Source organism: Pholcus phalangioides, unplaced genomic scaffold, assembly GCF_987345545.1.
Source record: "Pholcus phalangioides strain wild (caught in Gottingen) unplaced genomic scaffold, Ppha-v1.0 ptg000042l_1, whole genome shotgun sequence".
NCBI lineage: Eukaryota > Metazoa > Arthropoda > Arachnida > Araneae > Pholcidae > Pholcus > Pholcus phalangioides.
Genome location: NW_028301628.1, coordinates 2,093,992 through 2,114,921, shown reverse-complemented (window position 1 = coordinate 2,114,921; position 20,930 = coordinate 2,093,992). Strand labels below are relative to the sequence as shown.

At 33.8% G+C, this 20,930-nt stretch overlaps 1 protein-coding gene across 1 annotated transcript; it reads right to left on the bottom strand.

The window, feature by feature from the left end:
- Positions 1-3,563: 3,563 nt before the first annotated feature.
- Positions 3,564-20,196, bottom strand: mtDNA-helicase (mitochondrial DNA helicase). Its single transcript, XM_089255169.1, has 13 exons — positions 19,916-20,196; positions 19,671-19,731; positions 16,598-16,739; positions 13,775-13,938; positions 12,689-12,842; positions 12,191-12,309; positions 11,844-12,015; positions 11,043-11,177; positions 9,409-9,482; positions 8,832-8,946; positions 8,294-8,485; positions 4,635-4,748; positions 3,564-3,896 (listed from the first exon to the last, which is right to left on the bottom strand). The coding sequence occupies exons 1-13, from the start codon at positions 20,064-20,066 to the stop codon at positions 3,759-3,761; spliced, it is 1,731 nt and encodes a 576-aa protein (XP_089111295.1). The 5' UTR covers positions 20,067-20,196; the 3' UTR covers positions 3,564-3,758.
- Between the last annotated feature and the right edge of the window lie 734 nt (positions 20,197-20,930).

The following is a 20,930-nucleotide window of genomic DNA, read 5'->3' as shown; positions in this document are numbered from 1 at the left end:
TGATGGACTCGCATCACGAGGATCTGGGTTTGAAACTCACCGGCGCCACAGTGGTGGTTGGCTGAAGTTGGTTTTCAGTGGTTCCCAACTTCAAGGCGCGAAAGCGAGCCGATCTCCCCATTAAAAAGTCTCGCCACAGAGAGCAACAGGCCTACAACATTACAAATATTCAATCATTACACTTCACTCACAATTTGAAGTATAGATGGCAGCACTGAAATATCAGATACAACACTAGCTACACACTCAGTCTGTTAGGTGCACTCACTTTGTTCCAGACTCTGCCACGAAAGCTGGGATGGAAGAGACAACGGGATAAGTTCAGTGGCGGAGCCCCTGGCTTTCATTCGCCTCTAAAGATGTCGCTGTTGTGAGGTTAAAAAGGCTCTAGACTAGGTTACTCTGGAAAAAACCTGATTTTTGTTATCCGTCCAAAGCCACAAACCAATCTTTACCGAATAACATACCGTTGACCATACATCCCACTTTCGAAGATTTTTTTTTTCATCGTCCAGAATAATTTTATTTCATCGTTCAATTATTACAGATAATGTTTCCCACACATTGCAGCTCTTATTAAAGAGCTGTCATATTCTTCTTTCTTTTAGGGTTGAATTTTTCAGTTAATCAAAGATCTCCACCATAGAGATGAACTTGGTTATCATCAAAATACCTACTCTAAGGTTTTTAGGGCAGAAACTAGGGAAGTTAGAGGGGTTTCTGGTGCCCCAGACCCTGTAAAAGTGACTCCGAATTATTTTGTTGCCGTTATTTGACCGCTCCTGAAAAATTATAGGGTGAGGGCACCAGAATGCGCACTTACCCTGTGTGAGTTAATCCATCCTTGTTTCTGGTGTTGCAGCCCTAGGTCAATACCTCCTACATAGCTTATAATATCTAAGAGATACTGTCCAGGCCCTGTTTGTTTTTTCAACATCTTCGTTCATTGTAAAAGTATGACTCAAAAAAGAGAGGCAGCGCGTGGTATTTTGTGAATTTTTATTATAACAAAATTTTAAAAACTTACGTGTCTAAACTAAAGTCCTGGACACCACCTGGGGACTCTGCACTCCTTGCACCCTCACTTAAGCCACCCCTGACCAAAGCAACATGCCCCAGAGCTGTCTTCTCGTACTCCGCGTTTGGTGAGCCATGACGTCAACTTGATGACCTCTTGGAACAGTAATCGGTCAGCTATATATACATAGTGCAGTTCCAATGCCTGAGCAAGACAAATAATGTGAAGCATTGTGGAGAAGCAAAAAATTACAATTTTCCTCTGCTTTTCTAGTATGGGCTGCGTTCATCTGAAATCTAACACCTGTTGCCCCACAAAGGTGGGACTGGCAGAGCCCCAGTCGGGCAGATTCATAACTTTTTTTTGTTTTTTCATACAATAAATTCACTACTTTGGGGCCTGTGAAGCATCTAACGAAGAGGCCAGGGAAAGATCCCAGCCTGGGGCGCTGCTGCACGATGCAGAGGGCCATGCTAACACCATCCAGCTAAATTAAAGTAAACTCATGGCAACACCAAGTTCCTTATCCCTCAGATCACTGATTCAGGTTTAAATGGAGCTGGGGGGGGGGGGAACTTCTGATGAACTTTAATACTGAAAGTTGGAAAAAATTTTTAAAAAGCATTTCTTTTGTTTCTTAATGCTCAAAATATCTAATTTTTGCACATTATGGGCTCTGAAATGCACAAATAAACTTAAAACTATGTTAAAATAGACATTTATGCCAAAAAAAGTTCAAAAAGAGTATTTTTACAAAAAAGTTTGAAAATAGGCAAAAAAGGCATTTAATGCATTTTGCCTGAACTTTTGGGCTCTAGTAATCAAACACGATCCGATGAGAGGAAATTGCATTTTAATTAATTTGAAAAAATTTATAAATGATAAATAATAATTAGAGTAGTCCACCCAGCTCGAATCATAGCAAACACACACATTTCTGACATACTTTTAAAGCGCTTCATCATCTTTATCAAATATATGTTGCAATTTGAAAACTAAGTTTGGGAAACACTGTGTTAAAGGACACACGAATGTTTCGTCAAGTACGGCCAGTCAGGGAAAATCAATGCAATTTAACAAGTAAGTAAGGAATGCATAAATAAAAGAGGGGCGTAGGAAGATATTGCACTCATGATGAGCCGCTCATGATAAGAAATAGGTCGATTGCGCTCACCCCCGATTTCTAAGAATTGCAGGTAAACTCTTTATCTAAATGATTGTTAGGTCAGATTATCCTTATTTTGATGGAAAGTGTTGATAACTCTTTTTCTCCTATTACACAATGCGACATTTAATAAGGGCACAAAGAGGGAGGTGCACCTGAGCTGAACACCTGAGACCTTTTCGAGGTTTTTCTAGGAATTCTACTTATACCCATAGAACAGCATTTCTCAACCTATGGGTCCAAGGTCCACGACGTTGGCATAGGTGGTTCGCAGGCAGACTTGATGAAATAATTCATCTTTTGTAATTGATATTAGTAATATCCATATGTGTTCATGAGTTTTGTTTTTGGCAAAAACTGTTGTCTGTTTATATGCAGTAATCCTGTCTCTATAGGCAGTAATACTCCCACAATAGACAGAGAGACAGTGACACTCCCACTCAGCAGTTGGTAACTCTTTCCCCTCCTCGTGTCACCCACAAATATTAAAATCAGACTGGGAGCAATCGATCTGTTAGGGAATACATTGGAAATCTAAACACTCACATTTTGAGTGCAATCAACTGAACCCTTAAAGCAGTCAACCTTTTTTCATAAAAAATAGCTGGAAACATCAATTGACAGTTTTGTTTTGCGGATGTCGGAAACTTGGTGCACCGAATCCTGGGGAGAGGACCTCAAGCTAATTCCATTTGCGGCCCCAAGAAATAAAATTACGGGGAGGGCAAATGATGTTATCGGAAAGTCAGCTTCTATTTGTGATGCAACTACTACTAAACCAAAGAACTTCTAACGAATTAGTACACATTGAAATGTGTGTATCCGTGTTGTGAACCTAACAGGAAGCTTGTTTCTGTGTAATGCCTGTTATAGTGCTGCCATCTACCAAATATTTTTTGAACTATGAGTGAAGTGTAATGTTTGAAGATTTTACTGTTGTAGGCCTGTTGCTTGCTGCTGCGAGATTTTTTAATGGGGAGATCGGCTTGTATTCGCGCCTCGAAGTTGGGAACCACAGAAAAATAACTTCAGCTGACCACCACTGTGGTGACGGTGAGGTTTGAACCCGGACCTCGCGATGCGAGTCCATCACTATGACCGCTTGACTACCACAGCGCCATTATGATGCAACTTCAAAATTTCTTACAGAAAAATTTTGTTTTTTGGCACAAGATGGTGCAGAATTGAAAAATTTTGGTTTTTGTAGCAGAATGTAGCAAACGCCGGAAATTGTAGCAAAATGTAGCAGACATCGGACATTATAGTGGCTTGTAGTGATTGTAGCAGATTTTCCACCCCTGGACAATCAACAACATATGCTTTAAACTTGATGAAAAAATTTCGCATATTTTCTAATTAAAATCTCAAGAGAATTTTGTTAAAAGACATTTAATTGCTTTATGCTTGAGAATTCATATTCAATGATATTTCCCCCATATTAAAGGTTCACTATATTTTGAGTTTTCAATAAATACATGTGAAGTATACTTTTCTACATGCTCATCACATAACACCAAAGTATTAATGATACAAAATAAATACTATAGGAAAGACAACAGAATTGTTTCAAAGACATTAAAACACATCTGATGTTGATGATGGTGGCTGGTGAGTTTTTGAAGTAGATGTTCTTCTGATTTGAAAAGTTAAGCTCCTTTTATCGAATTCTAGAAGTACACAACCTTTATGACCATCAAATCGATTTTTTGTAATCTATAAATATAATTAAGGGATTAAAAATATATTGTCATATGTTTACATTAGCAAATGTAAATCAACTTGAGTGATGGGGGGGGGGGGGAAAGGCATGTTACATTGGTATAAAAATAATTTTTTACTTAGAGCGTAATCAAAACATAGGCTTTACATTTGAAAAATTGTGTATATTTTTTAATTATTAAATTTTTAATTATTAAATATCAGTATGATGGTATTCTGAATCATTTTATGCTTTACATATTATACGAGTTTAAAATTATTCAAAATAGTATTATCCTCAACTTTTTCTTTTCTCGAAATTGAAAAAAACAGGTTTTTCAGTGACCAAAAGAGGTTATTAAAAATACATGAACACAGCTCCTGAATGCTGATTTCATATCAATGCAATAATAATTCATTTACAACTAAAAGCCAAAATGTAATAATTGACACACATATTTGATACCTTTTTTTTTCTAATTTACTGGTTATAGAAGAAAAAAAAGGTAAAATTTTCCTTAAAACTTTTTTTTTTCAGAATTTCAAGAATAACACAGTGAATGGAATAGTAATAAAAAAAAACTAATTGTGCCATGACCAAACAAAAGTAAATGGGAGGATGAAAAAATTAATTTCTTATCAAAACTTTTATACTATAATTTTTCAGAATAGTGACTAATAGAAATGAACCGAGTATTTGTAACAAAATATTCAGTTTCAACTAATCAATCGCTAGCTATGTTACTATATTACCTGTAAATATTGCCTAGTTTTTGTTGTCTGAAGGAGAATGATATTATCTGCTTCTTGAATTGCTTTTGCACTTCCAGATATCGAAGTATTGCTTAATTCTGAGAACTCAGGTTCCTAGAAGAATAATAAGGTCAGTAAAATATAAACTTCTCAGAACTCGAAGTATAAAAATTTTTTTTCTTCCTTAATCAGAGTTTGTTGATATCCAAAAATTGGGTTCCAGAAATAGGTGTTTCTTTATCTGCTTACAATTAATAAATTTTTGTTGAAACTTACCAATACCAGTGCCATAGGCAGCTGAAATATGCAGTGTAGTGTAAAAACATTGTAAAATATTCATTATTTATATATGAAAAACTAAAAACAAAATTGATGATGAAAAGATATGGAATTTGAAAGAATTATATGAAAATTGAAAAATTCATAATTTTTTTTTAGATCTCTGACTGCATTCTTTGCTTATAATATTTTTTGGCTTTAATATTATTTACTCTTTTGATTTTTCTATAATTATTGATATTATTTACTCTTTTGATTTTTCTATAATTATTGATTTAATTTAGTTTTAAATTTTTCATATATAAACAATGAATATTTTACAATATATATATTATACAGTGGAACTTCGGTTAACCAGCTGTTCGGTTAACGAGAAATTCACATAATGAGCAAAAATTTTGAACAAATGTTGACTCGATTAACGAGTGATGATCGGCATTATGAGCAAATATTTTGCTCTTTGTTTATTTAGTTTTACGCTATCACAACTGAACTGATAGTTTTTGCTTTCGCTCATACACGTGTTATGGAATTGTGTGTAATATTTTCACCCAGTCTCCGGTAAGCGTGTCTCACTCGGAAAATTAGCATACCTACAAGTGTGAATATTTATGATATGAAATTATGATTATGAAACTAGATGTAGCATTGCAGCAGTGCGATGTGCGCTTGAAGGTTTTTTTAAAAATTATTTTTAAATTCTGGAGTAAACTGTGAGCTGATTACATCATTGAACATGACTTTGAAGAGATTGTGTGCTTGGGGGAAAACCATAGACTGGAGGTGCATGAGGATGGCATTCAAGAAAAATGTATGGAAGTTGACGGTAGATGAAGTTATGGATTTCTTTTGCACACACCAGTAAGAGTTTATGGACTCCATGGGAGTTATTTCTCCCAGAAAGAAGCAAGGAGCAAGGAGAAGTGCCTTACATAAAATTAGATTAGAAACACGTGTAGAATGTAGGAATCTGCACAAAACTCTGTACGAAAGAACCACCCAAAGAAAGCTATAGCAGTGTGCGAACAATGAATCTGTCCAACTAATACAGCAATTTCCCAGAAATCCTCAAAAGGAGGCCAAAGCAAGTGTCTTTGGATAAGGTTCTTTTTGAAATTCACGCAAAAAGAATAAGTTTGCAAATAACAGTGTCTATAAATCTTTCTAAACGAGTCCTCCTCTTTCTCTCCTCACTTAGAGTAAGTTCATTTTTAAACATTATTGTATTGTATGTTTAATTATGGCTATTATGTTTATTTTTATATATCGTTATTTCATTGTATTGTATCATTCTTATGTTTAATTATTGATTGAATGCTATTTTTATCAATTATTTTCATGTGAATGAATAATTGTGGAACAAATTATTTGAGTTTCCATTATTTCCTATGAGGAAGTTTGATTCAAATAATGAACTATTCAGATAAAGAGCACGATGGCGAAATGAATTAAGCTCGTTAACTGAAGTTCCACTGTATATTTATAATACTACCCATGATAGTATTATAGATATAACTAACTTTTTTCCAAATTTTTAGCTCAAAAAATTGGGGGCGGGGGGTTCTCATACACGAGAGTTTCTTATACATGTTAAAATATGGTATATCAGATATTTATTTTCAGTTGAAAATAGTGATATTTTCATGTGTGGATAGATGAATTAGTTGATCATAAACTAGGTAAACAGAGATGTGTTAAAAAATAAAAAATATTCAGTCAAGAATGGTCTGACATCTTCAGTTTCATATTTTCAGTTGAAAATGGTTTTCATATTTTCGAGAATGAGCTGATATTTTCAATTAACCATTGTCTGATATTTTTAGTCTAGAATGGTCTGATATTTTCAGTTGAAAATAGGTAGATATTTTCAATCAAGAATGGTTCAATATTTTAAATTAAGAAATGGTCTGATATTTTCAGTTGAAATGAGCAGTTATTTTCAATCAAGAATTGGCTGATATTTTTTCTCATATTTTTAGTCAAGAATAGTCTGATATTTTCAGTCTGGAATGGACTGATATTTTCAGTCAATAATGGTTTGATATTGTTACAAAGTATAGACATTTGAAAAGGCTTGAGGAACACATGCAAGGTTCGCATGGCATGCACGATTGTTAGAACAGGAGAACAAGATTCTGGGGATTCGGACAGTGGAATTCGAGGTGGAAAGATGTACATTTTGAAGGCTGCTGTAGTTTTAGCAGTACTTCTAGTTTGTGTAAATAAAGGCATTTATTTGTTCTCAAATCCTCATTCTTGTGAGTTTTTGCCCATCTTCAAGTCTCCAGCGAAGAGCCCAGGAGAGATCCGCATGACAGGATGAATCTGGTGACAGGTGAGATGAGACTAAATGGCAATGCGACAAAATATTTTCAATCAAGAAATGGGCTGGTATTTTCAATCAAGAAATGGGCTGATATTTCCCTCAAGAAAAAGTATAGGATATTTTCAAAAATATTATATTTACAAAACTGGCTTGTTTAGTTCAGCTGAATGTGAAAAAGTATTTGAAATATCTTATTAATAAACATCAAATTGAAATTTATGTCAAATTGGAAATATTTTAAATTTTAGTTTTTATGAAAAGTGTAAACATTTATAATCAGCAATAGCTTGACTATTCTATCAAAAATATTGGAACACAATTTTCATATTGAATATAAAAAAATTTGTTAAAAACTTTGTATCATTAAAAAATATCAAATAAAGGTTTTTAGGTTAAGGACATGTTCTAACTATTAGTAATGCCTGAAAACGTTTATAATCAACTATAAGTTGACTATTCCACCGAAAATATCAGATATATATTAGAATATCGGACAGTTTCAATATTTTCGAAAATACCATGATGTTTACAAATATTGTCTTCAATAGATACAATGAACTTCCAACAAACACCAGTGTGCCAGACTTCTGCAATGCAAAGCCATCATGATACCTACATGACAACACAATTGTGAATTTTCAAAGGCTGCAAAGATGTTCTCATACATTGCTATAATTTCACCTCCAATTTATTGAGCTGAATTGGTGATTTACAGACTTGGATACCAACTGGCATAAAAGAATACAGAAATCACTCAATCTGTTCCTTTACATTTTCTTTATTTTGATAGATTATAAAACCAACAAGCATAAGTTTAAAAATTCACCATTTTATTCATGATGTCAATCATAGCATAGAGTTGTGTGTACCTCTCATTCTCCAGCTGAAACTGCAAGATAAATTTCACTGATCAACCAACTTTTGTTTTTAGTGTTTGCTTCTATAACAAACTGAAAACTTGAGTTTTCTTTCATTTCAAGAATTTTTATTATTTCAATTTAAAAAAAGAAGAAAAAACTAAGACAATGAACATGAGAGAGAGTGTTTATCTCACCTTACGTGGATGCATAACTAAAGTTACATGACACTGATACTGCGTTGCGAATTGTCGAAATGCACCAAATATTTGATCTTGCCTTCTCAACTGATCAGCAGTTGAATTGAGATCATCACTATTCATCATAAATTGGAGGTTATCAATTACAACATGCTCGATTCCATAAACTATCACAGTATGCTTCATGGCCTGGAAAATGACATAATTTCTATTATGCATAAATATCCTTATGAAGGAAAACCTTAAATTTTAAAATTAAACCACTATAAAATAGGTAATATATAAGGATATAAGGTTAGATATATAAATATATATATATATGTATAAGCTATAAAACAACACTATGAAATGAAAATCAGTTCATTTTCAAAACAAGTCATTTTTTAGTCATAAAGAGAAAAAAAACATGGAATTCAAATATAGTTGAGCTGAAAGTGAAAAAAGAAGAAAAATTATTCTATTTTCCATCATTGGAATTTTTTTTTTTTTAAATTTGCTCCTAAAAATAAACCAATGTAACAATTTTTCTACTCACCTCAATGACATCTTTCAAAGCATGTTGCCCACAAAAGTTCAAAAAGAACATTGGTAGTTTTTGAAATTCTGATGCCCACCTATGGTACTGCTCAGGGCAATCTTTAAATGAACACCTAGACAAAATTCAAAAAGTTGAAATTCAATGCAACTTAATTTTCTATCAGAAATCAGTTTAACTTCAAAGAGTTTTATTGGTAAAGGGTAAGACCTACAGCAACCTTTACATACAACTTCAAAAGCACAAAAAATTAATCATTACCACAATTCTTTTTTACAAAATAAATCTTACGGCAAAATGAAAATAAAACAAAGAAATATTATTATCAAGTTGTAGAGCAAGGTTTATCCATGTTATAACTTAACCACAATACATAGAGATACATAAAATCTGTTTTAATCATTTCAATACAACAATGAGATGTGATAGTGGACATATGTCTGATTCTGAAATATTAAGGTTCTACAATGCACTGAAAATGTGTGGAACTCAGGATCTCTATTCATTTCGCAGTACACCATCCATAATATGTTAGGAATATGAAACAAACCATTTAAGCTGATATATGAAAACTTACATAGAAAATTGTGTTATCATAGTTTTGATGAGTCGCACATTAGACACCTCAAAACTTCCCCACAATGTCGGAACCTAATAAAAATAAAGATACAAAACTTCTGAGAAAATAGACACATAATGAAATTAAACTCAAATTAACCCCAATAACTTTCCTTAAAACTTGAATGCTCATAAATTATTATCCTTTGACTCTTTTACTTCTAAGACATTTTCAACAAACTGAGTGAACATAGCCAAAATAACCTTTTAAAAGGAAAAAAATGAATTAATTTGGGTCAATAACGTTACTAGGACCATTAAAGCTAGGTACACATAGTATGTACTTCTGGGAAGAAGAGGATATCCAGTTTAATTTGGCATTAAGTTGTTGCTGTTAGTGTTAACTTAATATATGTACTGCATTAAAAGAAATTTTTTTCCATAATATTTAATCCTTTTTTTCCTTTCCCCTTTTTTCATCAGACCAAAAAACATCATGTAAGTTCCAATTGGTTGGGCTGATAGAACCAACATATATATATACAAGGAAAATAACCATGAAATTTCCCTATAGAAAATTTGCTAATTATTCAAAATATATTACACACCAGCAAAAATAATGTCACAACTCAAAAATTCATGAATTTGAGTTCTAATTCCATACTGAAAATAATTTGCCTCTACAAGTCAGTAATATTGACATTCCTGTGGATACAAAACTGGCTGCTAAGCAGCAATAGTTTCATTCCAGTAGACAGTGTTTTGTATTGAAAAAATGAAGTTTGTTTTCATTATTCCACAATTTCAGATTTTTTGAGTCGTGACATTATTCTTGCTGGTGTGCCATGTCTCAAATGAAAAAAAAAATGTGATCACAATAAATATCAAACTTCTGAATTAAAGTGATGCAAGTCTCTAATGCATTCTAAAGATAAGACTTGTGAAAATTTTTTTCAGAAGTCAGCAACCACTTGCTTGTGACTTTGAATTTTGTTGAACTTTTTTTTTGCATATATCTTGTAATATGAAATTTATATCATTTTTCTTTGTAAACGTGTTAGTTAATTCAGTATATATTTAAAAAATAAAATGAATGTAAGTTTTCAGTGGTAAATTGAAAGCATTTTCTTTAGGAGAATTTTCAAAATAACAAGGTTAGAGGGAAAATTGTTCCCACGATTGGTAGCTAGGCTAACAACTTTATATAACAAAATGTAAATTATGAAGACATTGCATCCTGCAGATTAAATATACATCAAAGGTTGTTACAATTTCGTAAAAGACTTGGAAATATACATGAACTAGTTTTCGGCTAGAGTTAGTGATAATGTATGGGACTGACAAACAGCATGGGCTTATGTACATCAAAGTTAATTCTTGGTACACAGAAAACCATTAGGCTTAAATCCCTGAACAATAGATTCCATTAACGATCCTCAATATTTTTTTATTGGTTTGGCACAAATATGTGAATAGAATAATGTGTGAAATGCCTCCCAAAAGTGTTTAAAAATTTATGTGGCAAAGGCCAAGACAGTATAATTTGTGTCAAGTGAAACTTATAAGCATTTTTTCCCTTGCATCTTTAAGTGTACACATACATAGAGTGTGATAAGAGGGTGATACATAGAGTGTGAAATAAGTCAAGCTTACTTTTTGCATGCACAAATCCAGTGAATATTCACTTATGAATGTGGTTTTACCAGTTCCAGTTTGCCCTGAAAAAACAGTCAGTTCTCCTTTTCTTAAACCCTTCAAAATTTCATTTAATACTGGATAACGCTTCCACTGAAAGAAAAAAAAATAGAGTAAAAATTTACAAACAAATCAAAAATACAGATGTATGGTTTAAATGTTATATACAGAAGATATAAATTTGAACACATGCCTGAGAAACAATCTTAACCCTTCCTTGGGTATAATAAAAAAATTGAGATCAGGTGCAATGAGCCTGCTAGATGCATTTATGTAAACTTTTCATTTGTATAAAAAAATTAATTTACGTTAATAAAAAAACTATGAGGAAATATGCAAATTTTTTTTTCAGAATAAATCATTCAGCCAAAAATAAAACATTATATGAATAACTGGATAAAAATAAAAAATTAAAACTAAAACTATATTTGAAATTTTTTTTTGCAATGATTCTGTCAGATCAATAGCATCCAACCAAGAGTTATGGTTTATGAGCTATCCATACATGTCTCTAACCTAACTACATGCATTTTGCTTTCATAAAATAAGGCAAAAAACCATAATTAATGAATTTAAATATTTTAACACTCCAATGAATATCATGCAAGATGTGTTTTTATGGTGATTGATGTCATTAACTAATATTCACTTTTAACAAATTTTAATCAATATTAAGATATCTAGCAAGAAATTGTTAGAAATTATATAATGCAATAATAAAGGAGAAAAAAGAAGTTCATGTAAATCATTCATATGCACCTTCATGCCAGAACTTTTTTGATAATCTTTGAACTCTTGATAGGTAGCTTCTTTGAAAGCTGCAAATGTTTCAACTGAATCGTGTTTTAATGGACTTGCATTGACAGTGATACTTTTTAAACTTATACCCTCCTTAAGACTATTCAAAGGTGTGGATGGACAGTCGATTGAACTATAAAAAAAAGAAATGAGAAGCTCAAATGGGCGGAAAAAAAACTTCAATAGAAATTTAAAAAAAAGGTATTTTTGAATTTAAAAAAGTTGATTATTTCTGATATGAGAGGTTTCAGTATAGTTGAAAAAAAAATATATAATATTTATATTTTTTATGACCAAAACAAGCATACCTGACAAAATGCACATTTTTGCCTAAAACTTCAACAAATAATTTATGAATTTCCCAGTTATGTAAAGTAGAACTAAACCACAGAATAGTTTTTTGGAAAGGTGCAAACAGCTTTGCCACCTAAAAAATAATGTCACCTTTAGTGAATCAAAAAATAAATCCTATTCTGTATAAAAACTTTTTTATCATGCACATTACACACAATATTATAATTTTACACAACAATCACATGGAGATGTCAGACTACCCGTTACTGAGAATAGTCTGATTTTTAAATTTATTATTTTTTGAAACCAAATGGAAGTTTACATTATTATAAGAACTGGGAAAATAATATTTGTTCCTTATAATTCTGGAATAATGAAATTACAGAGAGAAAAATATTTCTTAAGATATATTATTAGGGGAAGATGCAGCATTTATACACAAACAAGTTCATATGTTGATCAACATAATATTTGAAAATTATTTCATAATAATGGTAAGAAAAACTATGCACCTGCAAGAGTAAGCTGTTTTCAAAAGGCACTGATACAGCTTGCATACCAGTCTCCTGGTTCACAGCAATAGCATCTACTGGATTACTCGTAATGACAACTGCAGAATTTTTTTGACTAGCTTTTGAAAAACCAAAAATGGCAACACCATTTTCTCTGTAAAAAAATATATGTGATAGCATTGAATACACGGTATAATTTAATCTCATGCAAAAATCAAATTCACTTTATATGATAAAACACTGAATTCTTAATACCCTCCCTGAGTGTTCAGATTCTTTAATAATATATTATATACAGTTCTGCTTGTACAAGAGAGTTTTAAATAAGTTCCAAATTTTTTCTGAAGACATTTTTTTATACATATTTCAATTTGACGTGATTCTCTTTGGTTAAACTGTAATAGAATTATAGCTATAGAAAATGGTCTCTCCCCCCCCCCCCCTCTCCAAAACAGAATGTTTTGCACGGTTGTGCAATGAGACCTCAGCTGACTGAAAATGTTCTGCAGTAAAAGTTTCCATAATAGTCGAGAAAACGTGAAGTTTTTTCTTCTTTCTCAATTTTTATAAAATTCTTCCAGAGATTGTTCTGCTATGTATGTCACAGTTTCCTGTACATTCAGCTTTGGAGTTCTTTATCCCTACTTTTTTTACCCTGAATAAAATTTGCTGTAAACTGTTAACCACTGCCTTATATATCCATCAATATTCTTTCGAATTTTCAGAGAGGTTAATTTACTTTTTTTTCACCCTCTGTCGTTAGTAATCAAAAAGTTACTTGAATGGCCGTCATGCACCTATCATGAGCATGCACATCAAAACTTACCATTTTGTAAGATGTGAAGCTTTCAGATCACACCTTTTCTCAAAATTTAATAGCAATCCCAACCAAGGCTGGACAAAACTATTGCCAAACATGATCAGAGCATGTAGTTTTTTAACAACATGCTTGATGATAGCATGTTAAAAATAATGATTTGGGCATGCATTATTTTAAATCAGGCATGTAAAGATTTAAGATTTGTCTAGCCCTGGTTGCAACCAGAAAACAGCTTTACTTTATCAGAGATTGATAACTAAACTTACTTCGGGAAGATATGTTCAGTAACAGTATTCTGAGGATAATTTTCCATTTTTAAATACTGGACAGCAGACAAATCACCACCTGCATCTTCCATGGGGAAAAATAAGCATTTCTTGTCTTGGCTGATAGCAATAGGATATCTTTCTATAGATGAAAATTTCAGACCCTAAAAATAAAAGTGGCACCTTCCTCAAATATTGTAAAAAATTTTAAAAATTAATCATGCAAATCAATGCATATGATTATAAATGGATGCAATTGATGTATAATAAATACTTAATATTGATTAATAGGGCTGGGAATTTAATTACTTGAAACCTGCCAGAATGCTCTATAAAAAATGCATTTAGCCCAAAAAAACTAAAAACATACATAGGCTGCCATATTTCCTCGAAAAAAATACAGGAACATAATGAAAAATCGATAATAATTGTTACAAATGACGATAAAGGTACACAAATAAAATTGCCAATTATTGCTTATACCACCGAAAAATTGCTAATCATTGCCAAAAAATGATGCCAAAGGTAGCAAAATTGCCAATTATTGCTAAAATTGCTGAAAAAAATCTCCAATTGTGGGAAATGAAGCTTGGAAAAATAGAGCGCTTGGGGGCAGGGAACCTTCTTCATTGTGCTGCTGAAGTGTGTGTGCAAATACTCTAAAATATGAAAATACCTTAAAATTACTGAAAATCACGAAAAAACATTAAAATCACTGGAAATGAAAAAAATGTTCTATTGCGTGAAAAATAGCAAAATACGCAGCCATGGAAATACTAGCACTATCTATTATTCAGAAAAAAACTGGAAGTAAGAAAAAACAAGATTGATTCACGACATTATGAGAAATAGTTGTTCACAAAATGGAAGTGAGCAAGATTTTTTTCTGCTCAAAGATGATCATGAGCAGTTTATTGATCATTTTTGTTCCACCTCAATCATTTTTCTGCACACGAGGCTAATTAGACTGAGACATAGTTCATTGTAGAATCTAAAATGTTAGCGTTCAACATTTTTTTAAATAGCTTGCTGGGGAGTTGATGCACCATCCCCTCAGTGGGGGAAATTTCTGCAGTAGCAATGTGTTTTGAGCACATGTATATTTACAGATATAATACGCAAAGATACACAAATTTTACCGCTCTTCTCTCATTCTAGTTTAATTTTCTTGACAACTCATTCCTTGAATTCACCACCCAACGCTGTAACTAGCTCGCTTGCCCCCCCCCCCCCATAAATGTGCCTGTATCTCTGAGTCCTTCTTTTAGTCACTCACATGATTGCATACTCTTTTGGTCACTCACATGCTCACACACTCTCTAGCTTAGCTGCCAACTTTGGCAGATTAGAAATCAAATCAAATTTATTATCATTACACAAGTACAAAAAAAATTTTACCAAGGGGTCAAGTAAAAAAAAAAAGACCCATTCTGGTAAATGCTAGTAAAAATAAGTATGGGATGGGTGCTATAGCTATTTGCTCATAAAGTTTGTTATGGACATTTTTTTTCAGCCACCACATTAGGCAAGTTGTCTGTTGCGGCCTCTGTGGCAGTTACTGAATGCATATTTGATGTTCTGCTCACTGTAACGAAACTTTTCCAAACTGGATGAAAACTCACAATACCTCAAAACTTTCATCGATTAGGCAACAGAGACCCAAGAAATTCCTAAGGACAAAAATGTATCATATTTGATAAAAGAGTGCCGCTGACCAGAGTCAATTCCATGCATGAATAATATCATTATAATCATTGGCACAAACAGATGGCTTTTATATAAAAGGAACAATAATTGTCATTTTTGAGATATACCAACATCTGAACTATTGAAAGAGGTGGGATTTTTTTATCTAAATAGAATTAAGTGCCACATAGGCTGTGATGCCGTCAGTGTGCACTTGAACCAACTACCAAACTGAAGAGATAACTGAATTGAAGATAACTTTAAATAGCTTTTCTCAGTTTTGATTTAATGGCGCTTGGTTCCTTTTTTGTAAAAGCCATCCAAATAATCATTTGTACAAATCTCTAATTTCTGCATCTCTAAATCTTGCCATGGTAGGTTGATGACATTCGATATTACACCAAACTAGCACTTCTTCAAACTGAATCACCAATATTCTGGTTAAAGAAGGTAGCTCACGTAATAAGAATATGTGTATCGCAAATCTCTGGTTCAGTGTAATTTAATGGACGCACAGGAGCATTAGACAATATTGCGTGTGAGTTTTTTCACATCTACAGGTAGTCTGCCTCGTCCATGCAAAGCTGATCCATCTTAACACCACCATGTGTTTGCTTATTCCAGGCATCCTCGGAGAACGGTAAATATGATCCATGTGACTGGCTTTTTAGCACGCTTTTCATCCTGATAAAAAAAACTTCTCTTGAAGTCTACTGCTGTGTGAATCAATTCCTCGTACAGATTATTATGAGGCTATATTGTCCGTAAAATTAAAACTATGAATGTATCAGATAGAATAATCAGCAGAAGGAACTGTAATTTTTGATGCATTGCATCTAGCTGGAAATGTAACCAGATAAACAGTGAATATGTGTCAGTTTATGAAATCGAGGAATATAAAGTCCAGGGTGAAAATTTAACGATTGAATTGCCCATGTTTTTCTCAAAATTTAAGGTGTATATAAATCTGTGAGTTTCTCGGGTAATTCTACTGGTGCAACTTATATGCTGGACATTGCTTCCAGCAGTGCTGCAGCTGACTGCCATTATGTTGGCCCTTGAGCAGAAAGAAGTTGGCCACCCTGATACATACCTTATTCATTTGTTATACACTGATTTAGACTGTACATATTGTACCTTTAGCTTGAACTTTTCAAGTATAGCATCTACAGATATATGATCCAAAGTAGTGAGTGGTACTGCATCTAAAATAATTCTCCCACTTTTTCCTATTTTGATTTCACTAGGAACACTTTCAGTAAATGAAACCTGAGACAGCCTGTAAAAGAACATGCATAAAAAAATTTAATTTTATTTATTGTGACAAAAATTTTTTTTAAAGCATTCCAAACTAAATTAAAAACATAATTTTTCACCATATTCAAAAATGTTTTGTTTCAAAATCTAATAATTGTGGAATAGCAAGCTTTATTTCTTAGTTGAAATGTACTGAATGAATGAACGCCAGGGTCTCTGCCACCGGACTTATCCCGTTGCCGAGATCTCTTCCAGCCCAGCTTCGTGGCAGAGTCTGGAACAAAGTGAGTGCACCTAACAGTCTGAGTGTGTACCTAGTGTTCCGTATGATATTTCAGTGCTGCCATCTATACTTTAAATTGTGAGTGAAGTGTAATGATTGAATATTTGTAACGTTGTAGGCCTGTTGCTCTCTGTGGGGAGACTTTTTAATGGGGAGATTGGCTCGCATTCGCAACTTTGAGGCTCAAACAAAGAGAGATCCTCGAAATGTCCAACAGGCGAAAAACCTTATGAATTGAATTCAACAGGGACTTTTTAACAGGGAGATCGGCTCGCATTCGCGCCTTGAAGTTGGGAACCACAGAAAACCAACTTCAGCCGACCACCACTGTGGGGTTCGAACCCGGATCCTCGCATCACGAGTCTGTCACTATAACCACTCGACCACCACAGCGGCAGTTGAAATGTACTATCAAGTGCATGCCAAATTTGGTGATTTGTTGTTTGATAAGGATTTTATTCTGTCAACCTTATTTCTTAGTAACCCGGATCAACAGAATTGTGTTCATTTATTGTATTTGATTAGGAAGGCGATTTTATGACTAAATAATGAGCTAAGTAATAACTTTTAACTATTTTATTATGGACAATATTTACATGGACCCATTCCTGGCATGTTGTTATTCGCTCTCCGTTGCCACCTTTGCACAATGTAATATATAACTGCATATTTTCTGGTGTTGCCAGATACATAACAGTTCCCCATACCATAAGGGTTTATTTGCACGTATATGAACATAATGATTTTCCTTAGAACATTCTCTAAGGTCTGGTCAACCATCACTTATCCAGTAACCCATAGACATTTTTCGTTAAATTGCACTATCTAATCATTTAATGGTGTTAAAATTTTTAAATTGCGAAAACGTCTTTTATTTTAATACGTCGATAATTTATAGAAACTTACAATAAATATTGATAGTTTGATGTTCTTTTTAAAAAAAGTTGCTGTGCCGAAATCTCTAACCTGCACCTAATAAGTAATTTTTACCTCTTTCTTTTACATATGTGTTCATTTATGATCAGCTCTATGTGCATCCCTCCCCCCGATTCCTTTTATGGCACTTCTTTCAGTTGATTTTCACCTGTGACATCACTGGAATATTTTAAGGCTGGTATTGCAGGCCATTACTGTGCTACTAATACTTTTTTTTTTTTCAAATCGAGTACAACTCAGGTCTATTGCCATAGGCAATTTACTACCTAGTGAGTTGTGCCGGAAGTGTAAGTGCGTGTACCTAACAGTCTGAGTGTGTATCTAGTGTTGTGTATGATTTTTCAGTGCTGCCATCTATATCTCAGAAGTGACGTGAGTGATGTGTAGTGACTGAATATTTGTACTGTTTGTAGGACTGTTGCTCTCTGTGGCGAGACTTTTTAACGGGGAGATCGGCTCGCATTTGCGCCTCGAAGTTGGGAACCTGCTACTAATACTACTGATAGACCCCAGATGCACCTCACAACTAGGCAACAACAAAACAGAGTCTGAAATGAAAATATACAATTCTGAGGGGTTTTGGCCTGCTAAACGCAAATATGACCATGAAAAATTTTATTATCTCTCATTCTGAAGATATGTTACATGTTAAAAAAAGTGCTTTATGAGCAGTATCACTGAACAACAATAAAACTATGTCAGACATGAGAACACAGTAAGACTTTTCTTTTGCAGACATTTTGTCTGTAAAAGAGGGGTGGCCATTGTCGCTATGATGCACACAGCCATCCAAGGTGATGGCTCCGGCCAACAGTATACTGCTACCATCTAGTGGCCTGGACACCTGGAATGACCAGACTGATCACGTCGATGCTAAAGGCCTTACCATGCGTGCAATGAAAACTTGTTTGGACTTTTAAAAAAGAGAAACATTTTTTCTAGTGTAGTTATTCATGTCACATGCAATGACTCAGAAGCTTAAAATATAGGTTCCAGGTGGACACATAAATTTATGTTTGCACGAATTGATTTGAAGTATTGATTGAACGAATCTGTATTTGAGTCTGAAAAATTGTGAATTAGCCGAATCCGTATTCATTAGCCAAGACAGAAAAAACGTGAAAAAAAATCTTTGTTATCCAAATTTGTAAGTTAAGGCCGTAAGTTTATTAGCCAAGATATCAATATTTGCATTGCGTGTTTTTAGGTGCATCACTCTGTTGTCTCTAATGTACTTATGCAAGGTTTCTATATATTTGTGTTGTTTTTCTTTGTATATATTTTGTTATATATATATATTATATTGTAGGGCTTGATAAATGCCAGGTCACTATGGTGACATTAAAATTGATGTGGGAGCCTAAAATTTCTTGTATATGATTACTAGCTTGTACTTAGTTCCTGAAATACTTCATTAGTACTACAATTATTTCTCGATTTGTCAAGCCTTGCGCCTTTGGGCAAGACCTGCCACTCTTGAAGGGGGTCTTTTGCTTTTTCTCGGAGGGGTTTATTTTGATCTTGAGGGTGAACCTGTTTATGCTCCGTTGTCTCCTTCAATTTAGCTAGAATTCCTCAGAAATATGAGATGGCAAAGTGGCCAGAGTTAGTTTCAGGGAATATGTATTACGTGCTGCAATATCTGCCTTCATGTATTATGCATGAGTTTAAAATGTTAATTCAATATAATTAAATGAGATTAAAATAAATGAACATAAAAGATTTTAAACATACACATTGGTTGATGAAACCGGTTTAGATACACTTGAATTGGATGTAATCACTCCAAAAGTTCCTGAAACAAGACAAATAATGACACATTAAGGTCTCACATAAAAGCGTTATTAAAGTAAATACACAATAATTACTGAAATTTTATAACGATAAAACTTTTATGGAAAAACAAATGTTCCCTTTGCAAACCATGAAATAATTATGCCACCACAATACAATCCAAGCTCATAAATACAACAACTTACTGAAAAGTAATTTATGTTTTCGCGAATTTTTCAAGTAAACAAATAATTTCATCTCGCGTGAGTCCAACATTGATTTATCCGATCGACTATAACACTGCCTATAGCAATATAAAACATGCTTCAAACAACTGTGATTAATTTTATTTGCCATTAAACTAGTATTATAGGGCTTATGTAAGATGTTGGTTAATAAAATATCATATTAAATAGGGGATACATTATTAAAAATATGTTTAAAATACTTTCGCGGGTTACGAAATGTTTACATTTTGATAACTTTTCTGATGAGACATTTCTTTGAGTAAAATGCTCTTACAGTCCAACTACATTTTTATGAATATGTGCTGCTGCTGATATTTAAGCCGGGTTTTCCTAGGAATAGGTTTCTTGCGCCGCGTGAACCGAATTAGACCATTTCGCGCCGGCAGAAACGTGTTACATAATTACGCTACGCGTTTGTGTTTTCCTAGCATGGCGCATCAGATCAGGACGGCTATATTATAGTATATGGCCTTGGCATCAGTTACTCTGTCGTCTGCATGCTCCGGTTTGAAGGGAAGGAAAAGAAAACACACAAGTAGTGAAGAGAATATCAGCAACACCGCGGCGTACGACGCATTTGACTCCTCCAGAAGCAGTCGGCCAATCACGCCCAACGTAAAGCGCTGTCGTGAGTCGTATTGCGCTCTGTAGGAAAACAGTCATGCTGTTTTTCGTATTGGTGAGTGGACGGCGTGTCGCGCTGGGCGATTCACGTTGCGCGCGACACAGGAAACCTGCTCCTAGGAAAACCTGCCTTAAAGCCGGGTTTTCCTAGGAATAGGTTTGTTGCTCAGCGTGAACCGAATTAGACTATTTCGCGCCGACAGAAACGAGTTACATAATCACGCTACGCGTTTGTGTTTTCCTAGCGAGGCGCATTAGATCAGGGCGGCTATATAAAGTATATGGCTTTGGCATCAGCTACTCTGTCGTCTGCATGCTCCGGTTTGAAGGGAAGGGAAACACACAAGAG

Bases quoted from the DNA above. Each gene is read 5' to 3' on its own strand.
- mtDNA-helicase (XM_089255169.1), bottom strand. From the start codon at position 20,066: ATGGCAAATAAAATTAATCACAGTTGTTTGAAGCATGTTTTATATTGC. The intron at 4,749-8,293 runs GTGAGATAAACA...TTATTCTTCTAG, and splicing joins TAGTTATGCATCCACGTAAG to GAACCTGAGTTCTCAGAATT. The intron at 3,897-4,634 runs GTAATATAGTAA...TTATATTTATAG, and splicing joins AAACTAGGCAATATTTACAG to ATTACAAAAAATCGATTTGA.